The 19,292-nt window shown below is 33.8% G+C and overlaps 1 protein-coding gene across 2 annotated transcripts in view; it reads right to left on the minus strand.

The window, feature by feature from the left end:
* The window catches only part of SCN3A (sodium voltage-gated channel alpha subunit 3), a 123,655-nt gene that overhangs the window by 66,893 nt on the left and 37,470 nt on the right, over window positions 1-19,292 (minus strand). The window contains exons 4-10 of one of the 2 annotated variants that reach the window (XM_004601112.2): window positions 17,103-17,192; window positions 14,404-14,532; window positions 13,484-13,575; window positions 12,407-12,679; window positions 12,137-12,200; window positions 8,250-8,391; window positions 6,876-7,082 (exon numbers count right to left, since the gene is read on the minus strand). In XM_004601112.2, coding sequence (XP_004601169.2) covers window positions 6,876-7,082; window positions 8,250-8,391; window positions 12,137-12,200; window positions 12,407-12,679; window positions 13,484-13,575; window positions 14,404-14,532; window positions 17,103-17,192 — 997 coding nt within the window. Of the gene's footprint in view, window positions 1-6,875; window positions 7,083-8,249; window positions 8,392-12,136; window positions 12,201-12,406; window positions 12,680-13,483; window positions 13,576-14,403; window positions 14,533-17,102; window positions 17,193-19,292 lie in introns of those variants that run through there. The other variant, XM_055119724.1, reaches the window with a different exon arrangement.

A 19,292-nucleotide genomic window follows, 5' to 3' on the forward strand; every position in this document is an offset into this window, starting at 1 on the left:
CAGCACTGTTTACAATAGCCAGAATCTGGAAAAAACCCAAGTTCCCGAGAACAGATGACTGGTTAAAGAAACTTTGGTACATCTAAACAATGGAATACTATGCATCTGTCTGAAAAGATGAAGTCATGAACTTTGCTTATAAGTGGATCAACATGGAAAGTATCATGCTTAATGAAATGAGTCAGAAAGAGAGAGACAGACATAGAAAGATTGCACTCATCTATGGAATATAAAAATACAGAATAGGAGACTAACACCCAAGAATAGTAGAAATGAGCACCAGGAGGTTTGCTCCATGACTTGGAAGCTGGTCTCACATGCTGGGGGAAAAGGCATCTCAAAAAGAGAAGGGAACACCAAGTAAAGTTTAGTTGGAGGACCCACTCGGGATGGGAGATGCATGCCGAAAGTAGACTATAGATTGAACATGATGGCCACTCAATATCTCTATTGCAAATCACAACACCCAAAAGGACAGAGAGAACAAAAGGAAATGACCTGCCACGGAGGCGGGGTGGGGTGGGGGGATGGGATTTGGAGGTGGGAGGGATACTGGACCACCGGCGGTGAAGAATGGGCACTGGTGGAAGGATGAGTTCTTGACTATTGTGTGACTGAAACACAAGCACGAAAATAATGTAAATCTGTAACTGTACCCTCACATGATTCACTAATTAAAAAAGAGAGAGGAGGGTCTTAGGAAGAAGAAATAATGCGACAATAAGTAAATAGTCTATGGTGAATGAATACCAGTACTTTATAGATGGCTGCAGTGTGATTACATATATAGAAAAGGTATAACACTATACCCCTAAAACATGTACAATAGTGTAAACTAAGTTTATCTCAATAAAATAAAAATATATTTAGCTTAAAAAATGTTTTGGCTTTCGGAACACACCCAAAAGTGTTTAGGGCTTAATCCTGGCTTTATGTTCAGGGATCACTCCTGGGAGGCTTGGAAGAACACATGTGGTACTGAGGATTGACTCAGGATCAACTGTGTGCAATGAAATACAAGTGCTTTACCCACTGGATTATCACTGTGGCCCCCCCCAGAGCTTTCTTTTTTTTTTTTTTGCTTTTTGGGTCATACCCGGCGATGCACAGGGGTTACTCCTGGTTCTACACTCAGGAATTACTCCTGGTGGTGCTCAGGGGACCATATGGGATGCTGGGAATCGAAACCGGGTTGGCCAAGTGTAAGGCAAAGGCCCTCCCCAATGTGCCTACTACTACTACTACTACTACTACTACTACTGCTACTATTACTACCACTACTACTACTACTGCTACTATTTATAGGTAGAATTATTGGGAATATATCAGCTAGTTTATCCTCTTTCTTCATTTGAATTACAATTAGTGCAGAATAATGTTAACTTTTGGTTATGTTAAATCCCAGAGTCACAAGTTTATTACTCTTATTTTTTAAATTTAAATGATTATAAATGTATTATTATTTGGAACTATAAGAAATGATTGCTATACCAATCGAGAAATATACAAAATATTCAAAGGATTATAGGAACCGAAATTTTTCCATTTCCATATTTCTGCAATATTTAAAAAGTATTTCAACATTTAAAAGTATATAAAGTATTTAAAAACTTATAATTGTGATATTTATGAATGAAATAAAACAAATATAAAGTAAAATACAAGAGGTGTGTTTTGTTTTTATTTATGTAGCAGTATTTTTAGGCTAGAACTGACTTACTAATGACTATGGAGGACATGAAAATAGTATAATCATATCAAAGCTGAATTTCCATTAAGTATATTCCTATTGTTAGGAACAGTCTTGGAAGTGGAAATGATCAGATAATGAGAACATTGGTTAAACTGTTTACATATTTCATTATAAAATTCAGTTAGCTATGATTATTCTACCTTATTATTCTATCTACTCTATATTATAAGCTAGATAGGAATTTTGCCATATGTGCATTGGCTAGTATGTCATCTGATTATAAAAGAAGTCTGTAAAATTCTTAGTTATTTTTTTTAATCAAGTCGGGAATTGTCTCAGATACTGGGTCAAAGATAGGTGAAAACAGGTCATAATTAGACTTTATTTTAAAGATCTCAGAAAACATCTAATAAAAAAATATAAGATATATAATGCTTTACAATATTTGTGCTTTATGTTTCTACTGTAAAAAAGAAAACACTTCTAAGTTATTTACTTTTATTTTTAAATATCATCTCATCTTAAACTTTTTAAAAATCTTTAAAACTAAAGGCAAAACCATATTGAGAAATAAGAAATTGGGAGGTATCTCATTATCTAACTTGAAACTATACTATAAAGCTATAGTGATCAAAATAGCATGATACTATAATAAGGATGGATTCCATGACCAATGGGTTAGAATCAAGTACCAAGGACAAGTCCCAGATGTATGATTAGCTAATTTTCAACAAAAGAGCTGGACTTGTGAAGTGGACTAGATAGCCTCTTTAACAAATGGTGCTGGAAAACCTGAACAACCAGAATAACCGTCTATAAAAGATAAAGCTGGATCCATATCTCATACCTTATATAAAAGTAAATTCAAAGTGGATGAAAGACCTTGAGATCAGACCAGAATACATATAGAATGCTGAGGAAATACTAGCAGAACACTCCAACATTTGAATCTCAAAGATATTTTCAACTATATGATTCCACTGGCAAAGGCAGCAGAAACAAAAGTAAACAGATGGAACTACATCAAATTGAAGAATATTTACATGGCTAAAGCAACATCTAAAACTAAAAGACACAGAAGTAAATGGAAAAATACTTGCACTCAGCACATCAGCTATTGTACAAAATAAAGAAATTACAAATACCACCAACAGCACAAAAATATAAGCCCAATTAAAAATTGGGTAAGTGGGGCTGGAGCAATAGCACAGTGTGTAGGACATTTGCCTTGCACGTGGCTGACCCGGGTTCAATTCCCAACATCCCATATGGTCCCCCGAGCACCGCTGGGAGTAATTCCTGAGTGCATGAGCCAGGAGTAACTCCTATGCATCGCTGGCTGTGACTCAAAACAAAAAATGGGTAAGAAATGAACATCTTCTGAAGAAGATGGATAAATGGCCAATAGGCATATTAAAAAGTGCTCATCATCATTTATCATTTAAGAACTCCAAATCAAGATGACAATGAGAGTATAATATAACATTTAAAAATATAAAAAATCTGGGAGCAATCTGTGGTGATGTAGGATGAGGAATACAGTGAAAAAGGAACTCTCCTGACTGCGGTGGGAATGCTGTCTGCTTTTTACTAACCCCTTGGGAATACAGTTTAGAGATGTCTCAGAAAAGTGAAAAGAGAGTTGCAATATGACCCAGCAATTCCATTTATTGTTATCTACTCCCAGGGCATAAAAACATTCATTCAAAAGGATGTATGGACCATTATTTATTGTGGCACTTGGCAAAATAACTAGAATATAATACAATTTATGTGTCTAATGACACATGAGCAAATAAAGAGGGTGTAGTATATATTCATAATGGGATACTATGCAACTGAATGGAATGACTTAATCATGTAATTCATGCAGTTGGATGGAACAGGAGGGTATCATGTTAAGTGAATTAATTCAAAAGAAGAAAGACAAATACAGATGATTTCACTTATCTGTGATACATATAATTACAGGAGAAGGGAATACAAAATATCAATGGAGGGATGCCTAGATTACCCTGGCCCTAGATCATAGAACTGCGAAAGATAAGGAAGAATAGAAACCAAAGGGAGAAGGTAAGAAAAGGTGGATGGGAGGCAGCGGCCTCAGACACAACAATGAGGTAGGGGTGTGGTATATCTATATATCTAAACCACAGAACCAACAAAACTGAAAGCATGAAATCCAAACAACCAAAACCAAACAAAAATGTGCCTATCAAGCAGGCAGTCTGGGAGGCTGGAGGAAAACTGGGGACATGTAGAAAGAAGCTGACACTGTTGGTGGAATTACTGTTTGTATATTTTGTGCCTGAAACTCAACTGTTACTTTGTAAATAACAGTACCTTAATAAAACTGTTTAAAGAATACAAATAAGTCAATAAAAGGTGACAAGGGACTATAGGTACTATGATACAAATTTCTCAGAATTAAGATGGCCCCAGGAAATTGAGCTATATATGTAGTTAGAAAAATTACCTATGTAGTTACATATATATATATTATGCTAAGCAACATATAAAATGTAACATGGGTATTTGTTGATATTGGATGCTATGTTCATTTACAGAGGCCTAGGTCTCAAACTCCTAATAAGACAACTTGAAGCATTTAATGAAAGTTTAATATGGGACTCATATACTTATAGATTTGCATAAAAAGCCAATTTATTATCAAATTCTCGATCATCAACATCACTTTTAATATCAATTATGAATGGTGCTAAACATAAGAGTGTTTTATAAATATGATTATTTGTATATAATAATGTAAATAAAGGAAGTCTTTACTTATCTGAAAAATGTTAAATATATTGCATTGTACTTGATATACAGGAGATACATAATATCCATCACTTGCTGAAGGAGTGAATGTGCAAGTTTTCCTTTTCAAATAGCTTTTAACTCTTTTCCCCACTTTGTATAGAGAAGAAAACCACACAACGTACAGCTCTATTCATTTATTACCCTGTTTGTCATTAGAAACAAAGGAAGTGGTGGTAATGTCCCTGCCATAATCCTGAAATTCATGTTCATTTAAATCACTTCCAGAATTTGTTTTGCTTAAGATGTGATTTCCCTACCTATTTTGGGTAACAGTCAAACAACTCAATATCAAAACATATTCCTAAGGTAACAAAGACAACTATCAACATAACATATTTACTGTGTTGCTCACCAACTCATATACGTCACTTGTTCCACTTCCAATGTATTGTTGAGTCCCTCAAAGGCAGATGTTTCCTGTCATCCCTCATGCTTTATACCTGCTTATACCTAGCCGTGTCACATTGCCAATGCCCTGCTTGCTTAGACTAGTTGTATGACTTCCACAACTGAATTCCTTTTGTAACAAATAACTATGAACTTGATGTTTATACAGTGAACACCATTTTCTCAGAAAACATTTCTGTGTAATATGAAGTAGGCTCTATAACTCATTGTATTTATGTACTTTAATATAAATCCAGACAATTGTACGGCAGAGCCTGGCAAGCTACCTGTGGCATATTCAATATGCCAAAAACAGTATAACAAGTCTCACAATGGAGACATTACCAGTGCCCGCTCAAGCAAATTGATGAACAATGGGATGACAGTGCTATAGTGCTACTTTTAAACATAGAAGCTGGTAATAAAATTCCATTCAAAACTAGAAATTTATCACTGCTCCATTTTTAGTCCTAAGCATATTAGAACTCTTAATGTTAAAATTTTCATTTTGTTCCAAAACTAACTCCCAAATAATTCATATCAGAAACAAATTTTAAAGAAAAATTTAGATATTTTTTAAAGAAAACAACTATCATGGGCACTATTAGAAATGTCTCACAAATTAAGTATAAAACAATTAGTTACACTTGATTAAAATGAGTTTTATTCACTTTTATTATTTTAACCAAGTAACACTTGAGGTGCCTCAACAGATACTAAATTAATGTTAAGTTTCATAAAGATACATGTTATACTAATATACTGCTTGTTTACTGATGATTAGTGAAGCATTCATAACACATATCACACTTGGAAACAATTAAAATTGGTAATTGACTTAAATGTAAAATGCACAATTATAAAACTTCTAGGAAAAACTTTTTGTAATGAGTTGTCAAAAAATATTAGATGCAACACCAAAAGCATAGTAACAAAATAAAAATTTGATTAACAGTACTTTGTAAAGTACTGATAATCACATCAAAATAAAAAATTTTAACTTATAAATACTATTAAGAGTATTAAAGACAAAATACTTGAAAGTATGTCACAAATGATTGAATAACTTTTTCACAGAATATAAAAATAGTATTCAAAACACACTATTAGAAAAACAAACAGCCAAATAAGAAAAATGTGCAAAAGATTTGAATATGAGCTTCACAGTAAAATCTATACAGATGGAAAAATAACATGTAAAGTTATTCAATATCCTTAGTCACTAAAAAATAGAAAATTAGACAAAAAATGAGATATTTGGAGAATGGCTAGAAAGACTTACCACACCAAATATTGACAAAGACTTGGCAAAAACCTCTTATTTATAAGAATCAGATTTCACTAAGTCATCCCATGATTTTCAACTATCAATGTGTTTTTTTAAAAAACAAATACTAGTTGTTGTTCTTTCTATTTTTCTTAAGACATGATTGCCCCATTCATCAAGTAATTAACTCAATCTTTAATGTTAATGAGAAAATGAAACTGGAGTCTAATGACAGATGTCTTCCTAATATCCTGATAGAAGTTGTAGTGTATTAAATATACTTAAAAGAACAATTGAATATGTTTTGTTATTGATATGCATAGTTTTATTATTAACATTTGAGATTAATTGACAACAGAGCTAAATCACAACTGTTATAATTAGTGTGGAATGTTAATGGCTGGAATATCAGTTATGTATGCTTTCCTATTAAACTAAAAATCTTCTCTTGAGTTTCATAAGACATTGCATAACTAACTTTATCCTGACTGTCTCTTACTGATAGTGAATTTATTAATATATAAAATCTAAAATGTTCCTTTGACTCCAACTTCAGAAACAATTTTAGATTTGAATTGATTTCCCTTTTCTATAGACAATGCATTTATTCCTATTGAAAAGCTAGTCCTTCCAGGGTATAATAGTGATGGTTAAAAACAAATAATCATAACAACAATTAGGTTTTTGCTTATTATCACTCAATACCTGAGCTTCTTCCTGTTGCTTTTTAAGCTGTTCAAGCATCTGCTGAAATTCAGCCTCCTTCTGTTCTGCCTCTTCCAAGGTGGCCTGATTCTGTTCCTCATAAGCCATAGCCACCACAGCCAGGATTAAATTTACCAGATAAAAAGAGCCCAAGAAAATCACCAGGACAAAAAATATCATATATGTTTTTCCAGCAGCACGTAATGTCTAGGGTGAAAAGATATATATTCGTCAGTATTTCCAAGACTATTTTATTACATCCAATGTATTTTGACTAAGCTGCTTTTAATGTTAAAATGCCAACATAAAAATGTTCCAGGACTGTAGTCTAATTAAATGCAAACATTCACATTTCAACATTTTATATGCTGGAGCAATAGCACAGTGGGTAGGGCATTGCCTTGCACACAGTTGACTTGGGTTTGACTCTTCTGCCCCTTGTGGAGAGCCCAGCAAGCTAGCAAGAGTATCTCGTCCACACGGCAGAGCCTGGCAAGGTACCTGTGTTGTATTCGATATGCCAAAATCAGTAACAACAAGTCTCACAATGAAGATGTTACTGGTGCTTGTTCAAGCAAATCGATGAGCAATGGGATGACAGTGACAGTGACAGTGATATATATTTGTACTCCACCTAAATACCTTTTTCTTGGTCTATAATTCAGGACAATGATGCTAATGGAATATTTAATGGTGTTCTACTTTTAATGGTGTTCTACTTCCTTGGTAGTAACTCTTGATCATGTGGAGATAACATCATTCCCCACCCCACCTTCTAGCCTCAGTTAACTATTGGCCTTGTTAGAAAAAAAATGTAATATAATTGAGTTTCAAACTATTTTTTACATTTTCTGTCAATCTCTAAACTATATTAAAAATTCAAAATCATCAACATGATTTTCACACTCATAACTTTGAGCTCCTGATATTACAGGCACCAAATGAATGACTGGAATATTTACAGTGGACTCTCCTCTATAGTTTTACCAGGTTATAAACAAGTATCCACATATGGCACTGTATATGTGTTTACAAAAACAAATTCTACATATGTTGATTTTAATTTCACTATTATAAGCTAGATGCTTGCCCCCCTCATCCCCTAAAAAGCCTCAAATTTATAAGTTGAAATAATGACTGCTAAGTGGGTCTTTGGAGGTACTTTAGTCATAAGAATGGAGTTCTCATAAATGGGATTAGTGTTCTGATAAAAGAACTAGACTGAGGGCCCTCACCAGAATGTGAAAATCTGATTTCTTAAGTTGTCTCAGACTTTGTGGTCCCTATAAAGTGACAAATAAATTTCTGCTATTTATAAGCTACTCAGTCTGTGGTGCCTTGTTCTAACAATCCAAACAAGACTAAGACAATTACCAACTGGTAGAGGTTCTCCCAGTAGTCTTGAGTCATGAGACGAAATAGAGATAGGAAAGCCCAACTAAATGTATCAAAGCTGGTATAGCCATAGTTGGGGTTTCGACCAGCCTTCACACAGATGTATCCTTCTGGACACTGGCTGTAAGAGGAAAATAGAGGTTAATAGAGCTATTATAGATCTTTCAGTCAATGTTAGTTTATAGGAATTATCAAAACCTCTAGTTGCTGTCTCTGATAAATTTTCTTGCCTTAATTTCCAGATAAGTATGAGAAATGGCTCACAGCACAACTGTTATTTGTTTAAAGGTTTTAGGGAAATGAATAGAAAACATTTGTGCAAAGTAGTCAGATTTCAGACATTAGAATGTCAAAGGGAAGCAACACATATTTTTGTCTGTCTTTATCAATATCCTTTCTCTGTGAAGTTGCAACTATCAACAACTGAAAATAAAAGCTGAAAAACAACCAGTGTGCTTCAACATTTAATGGGCTACTTCATTAGCCACTTTGATAGAATTTTCTAAAATAAAATTTACATTTAAGAACAATTATATATTTTTAGAAAACTCCCCATGATAGCAGAAACTTCCCACATATACCAAAATCAGTTTTCCCTATGATTAACATTTTACATAGATTTTGTACTTGTGAGTCATTTCAAACAAAGTCCAATACTTTATTCTGATTTATTTTAATATTCTTTTAATGTTATAAAGTCTCCTCTATTAATTTAATAGCCAGGAATATCTCCTCTCCTCTTTGTTTTAACAATTTGTCAGTTGTTCCTTGTTTTTAATGATCTTGACAACTTTGGAGCATAAGGTATTTTGAAAAGTTTCTTTGAAATAAAATTTGTTTGATATTTATCTCATTAGAATTACAAAATTTCTGTAGGAAAACTACAGTGAAAAGGCATTATTATCACCTCATATCAAGAGGCCTAACACCAATAATATTGATTTTTATCACCTGATTTTGATTAGCATTTGACAGGATTCTCCACTGTCAGCTTACTTTTTTATTTTCTATACTACTCTCCAAAACCAAGCCATGATGTGTATATCATACCTATGGGAAGAGAGCTAATAACGAATCTTCTTAAAAGATCAGCTCTATATAAATTATTTGAAATCTGCATGGAAGATTCATTTATTATCTTTCATTTATTTCTACCTATCATCTATTTAATCATTTATTTGAATATTACATAGATGTTTATTTTCTATTTTGAATTCTAAGGAATTTATTTCATGATTTTTTTCTTTTGGGGTCACATCCAGCCATGCTCAGAGGTTACTCCTGGCTCTGCCCTCAGGAATCACTTCTGGCGGTGCTTGGGGGACCATATGGGATGCCGTGGATCGAACCCAGGTTGGCCGCATGCAAGGCAAACGCCCTACCTGCTGTGCCATCGCTCCGGCCCCTCATGATTTTTTTTTAGTTCAAAATGTTCTATATCAAAAATCCATGGGCTTTGGTACATCTACACAATGGAATACTATGCAGCTGTTAGAAGAGATGAAATCATGAAATTTGCAAATAAGTGAAGAGTAACATGCTAAATAAAATTAGAGAGAGAGAGACAGGCATAGAATGATTGCACTCATTAGTGGAATAATATGAGACTAATACCTAAAGACAGTAGAGACAAGGGCCAGGAGGATCACTCCACGGTTTGGAAGCTGGCCTCACGTACTGGGGGAAAAAGTTGGAAAGGGAAGGTGATTACTTAATTACCACTAAGTAAATGATGATTGGAGAGATCAATCGGGATGGTAGATGTGTGCTGAAAGTAGACTAAGGACCAAACATTATGGTCTTTTTGTATCTGCATTGCAAACCATAACACCCAAAATTAGAAAGAGAATAAGAAGAATGGTGCCTGCCACAGAGGCTGGGGGTGGGATGAGGTGGGAGGGACATGGGAACAATAGTGGTAGAAAATGTGCATTGGTGGAAGGACAGGTTCATAATTATGGTAAGACTGAAACATAATCATGAAAGTTTGTATTTGTATCTTTAAGTTGATCCAACTTAAAAAAATATGCTGGGAACTTTTTTCAGTTGGTTTCTACATCAGTTTGAAATAATCCTGCACCTTGTTTTGTTATTTTATAAATTTGTTAGTACCTGACACTACAATATGCTCCAGAATTATTTTTTATACCCCACACCCTAGTTCTAAAACATATAATCCGTCTAAGAACCTCGGGCTCTTTTATTGGAGAATGGTACTAAAAACCAAGATCTACATTCACACGTGGTATGTCTAATTCTAGGATGACCTGACAAAGAAAGGATATAAATGTGAACATGCGATATAATGTGTATAATGTGCATACACATATATCTGCTTAAATATTTTTGTATGTAGCATTTATGTCTATATTAAGCTAAATATGAAGTCACACTTGCATATCAAATTTTATTTCACTACCAAAAGATCAATCAATTCCAAAGTTATTTAGACTAGAACCTACTTCCTACCTTTTACAGTGAAGTAATTGTATACAGTTTAAATATCTTTGGATACTTATGTCACATTCTGCATGTCAAATGGAATTCCCCAAACCTGATACTATTAATTCACATAAACTATTTACTCTTAAGGTTATAAAATCTCATGAGTTTTGACAAGTGTTTAATGTTCACCATGACAGGATAAAGGAAAATAGCTTCTTTACCTTAAATTATTTTCCTCTAGGCCCTAAATATATCTCCTATATCCTTTACATTATCCCCTAAAACTATCTCCTGTGCTTCAATTAGTCAACCTCCTGCCCTGAACTGCAGAAAATCACTGTTTTGTTTTGTTTCTTTAACTTTTTCCATTTGGATTATGAGCCACACACCCGGTAATCCTTAGGGAACATTCCTGGTGGAGTTCATTCAAATTAATACACTATCCCTAACCACTGTACTACTTCTTCAGTTCAATACTGTTCTTTCAATTATTTCTATTATTTATCTTTTTCAGAATGCCATGCAATTGGAACAATGTCATTCGCAGCTTTTCCAGAGTGACCATTTTTTCATGTAAAACTAGGCACCTAAAATTTATCAAGTATTTTTGTGTTGTTTTACAGCTAATCTCTTTTTATCACTGAATGCTATTTTATTTTATGTATGTTCTATGATTTGTACATCCATTTATCTGTTGAAAACAGCTTGACGGTTTCCATTTCCCATTTCTTCAGTTGACAAAAGTATATTTTATGTGTATGGTCTGAGAGTGATTTCCTTTTCGCTATTTATTGGTTAAAAAAATCCCTCTTCTCTGAATTAAAATTAAATTTACAATAGTATTGAAAAATCTCGTTATGTCTGTAAGCAGTATGATGATTATTATACAGTGCTATCAAAAAATATACAGACTCAAATTTGGACACACTTCCGAGAAGTTTAAACCTTGACTTTCTTGCACTCAGACTTTTATGCTATTTCAAGAATGCTTTCATTTCTCAACGCAACTTCCAAAACGGACCTGGAGTCTTTAAACCAGGCGGTAATTTATATTTCATTCCAGCCACAGCAAATCTCATCCCATCAACACATTATCAATATGAATCAAAAAAGAATCACTCAAAAGGAAGATTTTTGCTTTCATTGTTTTTCTTGTGGTCACAGGAACTGAGTCCAGGCCTATGCATACAAGGTATGTGTTTTACTGCGGACCTACAACCCTAGTCCCTTTAAAGGGATAATTTTAGTAGCTGCGAATTTTGGGCCATTAGTAAGCCAAAAAGACAGAGAACATACTCCCTAAGTAGAAGGTGCCACTCTCTTATACACTGAATGTAAACTATTCTTGTATATATATTTTTTTCTATCTGCTTTTTTAATGAGAGATTTTGATCTTTTAAACAATTAAGTGTGCTCCTTACCCTGCATCTGAGCCATTTCCACAGAGTAACGGGTCCTTTTGTCCTTCTAACACATAAAAATGACCTGTTAATATAAAGAGTATATGATTTCATTTGATATCAATCCTATTAACAATCGGAACATATGAGAATTTGACTATATCAGTTATTTCAAAAGTGTATGTCAATAAAATATATGCTCAAAGTGGCTTCACACCCACAGTGTCAACTGTTTTTAGTTGAAAATTCATTCAGAAACGTTAAGATTAACAAAAGAGCAGTATTTCTTACTGTCATCATCAATGTAATCCTTCCAGTTAAAGGTAGTCATTGTCACATTAACAAATGTTCCATTTGAATCTGCTGTGCCATTAAAGTAGGAAGTGGTGTTAGTTTCAAAAGCCGAATCACTCGGGGGCCATTGCAAACATTTATTCCGCAGGTTGCCCATAAACAGCTGCAGACCAATTAGAGCAAACACGCTCAGACAGAACACGGTCAGGATCATGACATCAGAGAGCTTCTTCACGGACTGAATCAGGGCCCCCACGATGGTCTTTAAACCTGGGAGGGAACCATAGGTAAGCTAAGAAAGACTGCCCTAGGGCCACAATGTCTTCTTAATAGTCACACTGTTCTCTTTCCCCACAAACAATTGCTGGGCTCTTAGGACAGGGAAGCTTAATGGATGGCCAGATGGTTTGGGAAATGGGTGAAGAGAGATTTTGTTTATGAACAGTGTGCTTTCAGGCAGCTCAGATGAAAGCTTTAGTATCAAGGCAGGAAGAGACCTGTGTGTTGTTTAACATGCTTCAACACATAAACAGGCAAAGACAAACTTGCAGCTGTTTTCATTTCAGATTTTGTATTTCATCGGGCTGTTTCCTAGAAACCTATTTCTTACACAAACTTCCAAGTAGCAATGATTTACAGGAGAAATTAAATTTAAAATCATAGAAATCTTGTACTATTTGCATGCTATTCAATAATAATAATCTTTTCCCCTTTAAAGGAGATCCATTACCAAATTAGGCAAAATCCAAATCAGTAAAACTGGAGTAGCAAAGTTTTTTCAATATAAAAGAAAAAACTTTATATCATAAATGCAAAAGATAGAACACAGAATTAGAATCTTTTTTTTTAAATAAACATCTCATGCAATTCTCTGTTAAACTCAAAGGCTGACTTTATGAATAAGCATTTAACTTCTGAAATTTTAAGAACTGAGTTTTATCAAAATGTCGCTTGGTATTACTGAATGTGAAAATAAGAATAAAAAGCAAGAAAAAATAAAAGGAAGTGTGATTTTCACCTTAGTATTACTAAAGTGCATTTAAAGTCAGCCTCGGTGTTTAACCTACTTCTCACCTGGAATGACTGAAATGGTTTTCAGTGCTCGGAGAACTCTGAATGTTCTCAATGCTGAGACATTGCCCAGGTCCACAAACTCTGTCACATATCTGTAATAGGGAGTTCACACACAAACACAATAACACACAAGAAAAGTTGATATATAAGGGGTCTACCAATTTATACCAGTTTCTTCTTACCTGGAATTACAGAAATAGTTTTCAGAGCTCTCAAGACTCTGAAAGTTCGAAGAGCTGAAACATTGCCTAGGCTTACAAATTCTGTTACATACCTGTAGGATTAAATCAGAATTACTGATGGCTTTTGCAACATTTATAGTAAAGAATTAAAACTGGGCTTGGCATAAGAGCCCCTTGAATTTAACAAATGTAATTGTTTCAGAGAGCGGGTACCATATGATGAAACCTGCTTTGAAGGAATAAAATCTTGTTGCTGTATTTCAAGGTTATTTTCACTTACATGAACAAGCTTGTTTGCAAATTTAATCAAAGCACAGTTGGTGATATTAAGTTATAGTTAATGAGTAACCTCATTTTGATGTGATTGAAAAGTATATGACAAGAAATAATTCCCTGTATTGATAATTTACTAGATGTTTACCTGGAGTATTTATTAGGTATTCTTAACATATATGAAGCATAGATTCAATTTTAAAATATGCCTTTTAAAATAGCATCAAAATATGAAGTGTCTTTACATAATCTAAAAAACTAGCATGCTACTTTAACTAAATGGTATTACTGAGAAAAATCTTGGAAGATTTAAATAAAAGAAAGTACAGCATTAATTCATAGATGAGGCATATAATTAATTTAAAAATAAGAAAAACTCTGCATTTAAAGTATTTCATAGCAACCGGGCTTATATTGAATCTATTTTCATTCCTCTAATATTAACAGATTTTCAAAAATACTCACGCCATGACAATGACACTGAAATCCAGCCAATTCCATGGATCGCGAAGGAATGTAAAATCTTCTAAGCAAAACCCTCTTGCCAAAATTTTTATAAGTGACTCAAAGGTATAGATTCCAGTGAATGTGTATCTATGTAAAAAAACACAAAACATTATTAAGAATTTCATCTTCACGGTGATGCACTAATAAAAAAAATAAAGAATTTCATCTTAACTACTGTTTAACATGTAGCAAATCCTATACTTTTGTGACAATCACAGTTTTTAAAAAATACCTATGCCTTATTTTCATTTATCAAAGATTATACTATCTTAATTAACCTTACAAATCTGAATAAGGGATTAAAATAAACACTAGTACTTGCCCCCTAAAAAGCCCTGTTTAATGATTTAGGTTTTTTAATAATGCTTTGTGTGTCTTATTGATGCAGCAATACTATCTGAATAAAATATAACACGAACTACATATAAAAATGTTTACTAGATAAATGAAAAAATAAGAATAAAAAACTATTTTCATGTCCTATTTTTATTGATAATAATACGGCCAAAACCCTTTGGAATACAACACAGGTGAGGGTTAAGGTAAACACCAAAACTGAATTTAAATTTAGTAATACTACAAAGACTAGCCCAAATCAACTTCACTAGACACAAAAGTCCCTCGATAAGCATTTTTAAAGACAGTATTTTGGGTTCATTTAGTATCCCATTCAAATTTCTTGTTGATTGGTATATTTTTAGGGGAACAAATCTAATACAGAAAATAGAGTTTCAGACATGGAGTTTTTAAACTGCTCAATCAAATCATCATCTATTAAACTTCACAAAAATTTTAATTTGTTATTCTACTTTAAATATTTGTGCAATTACCAAAAATTTAAACAAATTCCTGAACCTCCAAGCTCACATTATGTGCTACTATTAGTTACAATTGAGTTAAATCATTTATACTTGGTCATTGTGTTATAAGTAGCTTATATAATCTAAAAAACCTATTTCACTTAGAAAGAACATTTTTTGTCATAAATAGCCTCATTATTATTGAAAAATTAGAAGAAGTTTTATGATGCATATTGTTTTAGTTAATGCACTTTTGTCTATAATATTAATGCTTTTAAAACAACTAGAAGCATTTTGCCCTCACACTCAAATAGAATACTCTTTGCAATGAAATAAGAAGCAGAATACTAGCACAGAAGAAATAACAGTGGTAGCTTCTCTAGTTCAATAAAGGACTAATGTGCCAGTGCAGTTTTTTCAAGAACAAAAAGTCTATGTCTTTATTAAAATAAGCAACCAAATGCTTTATTTTGATGACATCATGTATGTCCCCAGCACCTTCATCTCAAGAAAGAAGTGAGGAATCTGAGATTTTGGTTTTAAGTATAAATGGCTGTAGAAACTTAATTAGATCAGTATCATGTTATTGATAATGCTATTGCTATTCATGTTCTAATTATAAACTTTCATGCTTTAACCATCTCTAGTTAATCATGTTTTCTTCTTAAGTTGAATTATTTTTAAGCTCAGTTTTGTGTAACATGTTCATAAATTGTTTATGATTTTTGGTTTATTTTTAAGAAATATCCTGTATTTTAATATGCATAGTGACTAAATATAAATATAAATATATGAATATAAATATATATGTAAAACATATTTGGGGTGAACTGGAGACCAACCCCATCAGTACTAAGCTATTCACCCTATTGATTCAGTGTCTTAGGATGAGGGTGAGATGCTACTTAGACCCTGTGTTGCTGGAGGCCTCCAGAGTTATACCTGGTGATGCTTGGGAACCACCATAGTGACAACTGTTGATGATTCAGGGCCTCCAGGGCTATGCTCTGGTGATTCTCAGGGACTCAGGGAGGGTGTGTGTGTTTGTGTGTATGTGTGTGTGTGTGTGTTTGTGTGTGTGTGCAGTATTGGTTCTCTTTGTTCCCTAAATTATAGCTCTTAATATAATTTAAACATCTAAATACTGTAATCACTTAAATATATTTTCTAAATATCACAATATAATATGCAACATAAATACCTCATATAAATGTCTGTGTCTATTTCATGAGCACATAATAATAGTCATATACTAGAACAAAATTACTTTGTTCACTAGTCAATTGATCATTGAACTTATCTAAAATGTGCAACTGTGATTGAATATTAATTTTTATTCATTTATATTTTCTTGTGAAGCAAGATAGTTTTTATTAAACTTATTTTGAAAGATGTGAGAGGAGAAAAAGGAAGAAGTGTGTTTTCAAAAGATAACATAGGCTTCTCTAGTGTGGAAATAAGCAAGCAAAGAAACAGAGAGACAAGCAAGGAGATACATGTTCAAGGGAGAACACAGGCTTGAAGAGCAAGCCTGAATATTAATTCTCAGATTAAATAATTCTTTTAATTTAACAGTATAGATTATTTAGAAGCTTTCTTAGATATTATCATGAATAATTTTCTGAAAAAATATTTACCTTACAAAGAAAAATTTCCTCAAAGATCTTCCCTTATCCTCTTTCATATTATGGAAATAATGTTTTCCTTAGAAGTGCTTAGTCTGACTTCAAAAAGTGTAAATTGTACATCAGACCATAATGGTAAAAAGTGGAAACCATACATCAGATCGTAACGGTAAAGAGATCACTAGAGATTTTAAGAGTGCATTTCTAATTTCAAAAAGTCATTTCTACTTACTCTACATTCTTTGTCCAGTCTGGAGGGTTACTCAGCGTCATAAATACACAGTTGGTCAAAATAGTGCACATAATAAGCATGCTGAATAAAGTAGATTACTGTTAAGGAATAAATATAAGTACATATTGTGACCATTTACAAATGATCCAAAACAACAATACCAATTCATCCATGAAAGTTACCTACGATATCAGTATTATTATTTTAAACAAATAATAGACACATTAATTTTAAAAAGTTTTGAAGGCGTTCAAGTATTCTTAGTTCTCTCTCTGTCTCTGTCTCTTTCCGTCTCTGTCTCTCTCTATCTTTCTCCTTCCCCGCTCTGGCCCTCGGAGGTGCTGGAGTGTGTACTATGCAGTGCTGGGTATCAGACCTGAGGCTTCTGCATGTGTTGTAGCCGACTGAGCTTTCTCCTGGCCTCCAGTCCCTTTTCACTTTATACTACTTTTTGCTTAGTTTAATAATGACACCTCTATTTGAAGTAAATGAGAATTTGTTTTCCAGTTAGTTTTATGACATTGCTTTCAAGATGACGTGATGGTTTTCCTTAGAAGTGCTTAGACTGACTTCAAAAAAGTGGAAATTGCACATCAGACCACAATGGTAAAGAGATTACTAGAGAATTTAAGAGTGCATTTCTCATATCGAAAGTCTTTTCTTTGAAATCTGTTTTGAATTTTAATTGAAAATTTTTGAAAATATTTTCGAAAGGCCTTCCTTCAGTAGACTTACAGTATAACGTAGAGTGTAAAAGGTGCAGTGAAATATAATTTCAAATTTCACTGCCTGACAACCATAAGGAATATAATATAAAAAGTCAGAGAATCTCTAGCCTATGCAAAGAGGACAAAATTGAAAACTGTACAGTAATTAGTATCTTCTGGTAGTCTCATATTGATCTAACTTGTTCCTTTGAAATTTACAAAAGTAATAATAAGGAAGAGTTATAATTTTTTGCTGATATGTTGATAACATTTTCTAGGCTTTCGTCTTAACTTCTGACTTTTATAAGTGAATTTAATGTGTCACCTAGTCTCGTATATCTTGTTCACACTATGATTAAAGAGATAACACTACTTTGAAGCCTCTAATAATTTGCTGTAATATTTTCTCTTTGGATCTCAATCATGTCTTTTTTTTTTTTTTTTTTGCTTTTTGGGTCACACCTGGCGATGCACAAGGGTCACTCCTGGCTCTGCACTCAGGAATTACCCCTGGCGGTGCTCAGGGGACCATATGGGATGCTGGGAATCGAACCCGGGTCGGCCGCGTGCAAGGCAAACGCCCTACCCGCTGTGCTATCACTCCAGCCCCTCAATCATGTCTTTATATAAGGATATTCTTATTATTTTGAATACGTATTTCATTTCATTTTCATATATAACTAGTTTATAGCATGAAAATGTAGACTAAGAGAGTTTAAATGTACTTCAAAAGTTTTCTGCTTCTTTTTTTTTTTGCTTTTTGGGTCACACCTAGCGATGCTCAGGGGTTACTCCTGGCTTTGCACTCAGGAATTACTCTTGGTAGTGCTTGGGGGACCATATGGGATGCCGGGGATTGAACCTAGGTCGGCCACGTGCAAGGCAAACGCCCTACCCGCTGTGCTATTGCTCCGGCCCCCTAGTTTTCTGCTTCTTTTTGACTCATCTGTATTCAAAATATTCATCAGTATTTTGTTTCTCATTCAGTGCTTACATAGCCGTTTTTTTGAATCTGTCCTTATAAAATACACAATCTAGAGTACAGCTCCTGAGATACACTTTTAACTATCATTATAAATAACTTAAATTTAATAAAAAGTTAAGATATACCATGTGTCTCATGCCGTATTTGAACGTGGGTAACTATCTAGATGAAGTGCCCGTCATGCTATGGGAACTTTGAAATGTGCTTGAAATTTTCTCAGATCCTTCTCCATTTAGAGTGTGAATCAGTTTTCTCTAACAACTAGGTGGCAGTGGGTCCTGGGAACTTTTTTGTGTGTGTGAATAGTGTGATAGAGCTGGAGTGATAGCACAGCGGGTAGGGCGTTTGCCTTGCATGCAGCAGACCCGAGTTTGATTCCTCTACCCTTCTCGGAGAGCCCGGAAAGCTGCTGAGAGTATCTCCCCAGGACAGCAGAGCCTGGCAAGCTTCCCATGGCTTATTCGATATGCCAAAAACAGTAACAATAAGTCTCACAAT

Source organism: Sorex araneus, chromosome X, assembly GCF_027595985.1.
Source record: "Sorex araneus isolate mSorAra2 chromosome X, mSorAra2.pri, whole genome shotgun sequence".
Classification (NCBI taxonomy): Eukaryota; Metazoa; Chordata; class Mammalia; order Eulipotyphla; family Soricidae; genus Sorex; species Sorex araneus.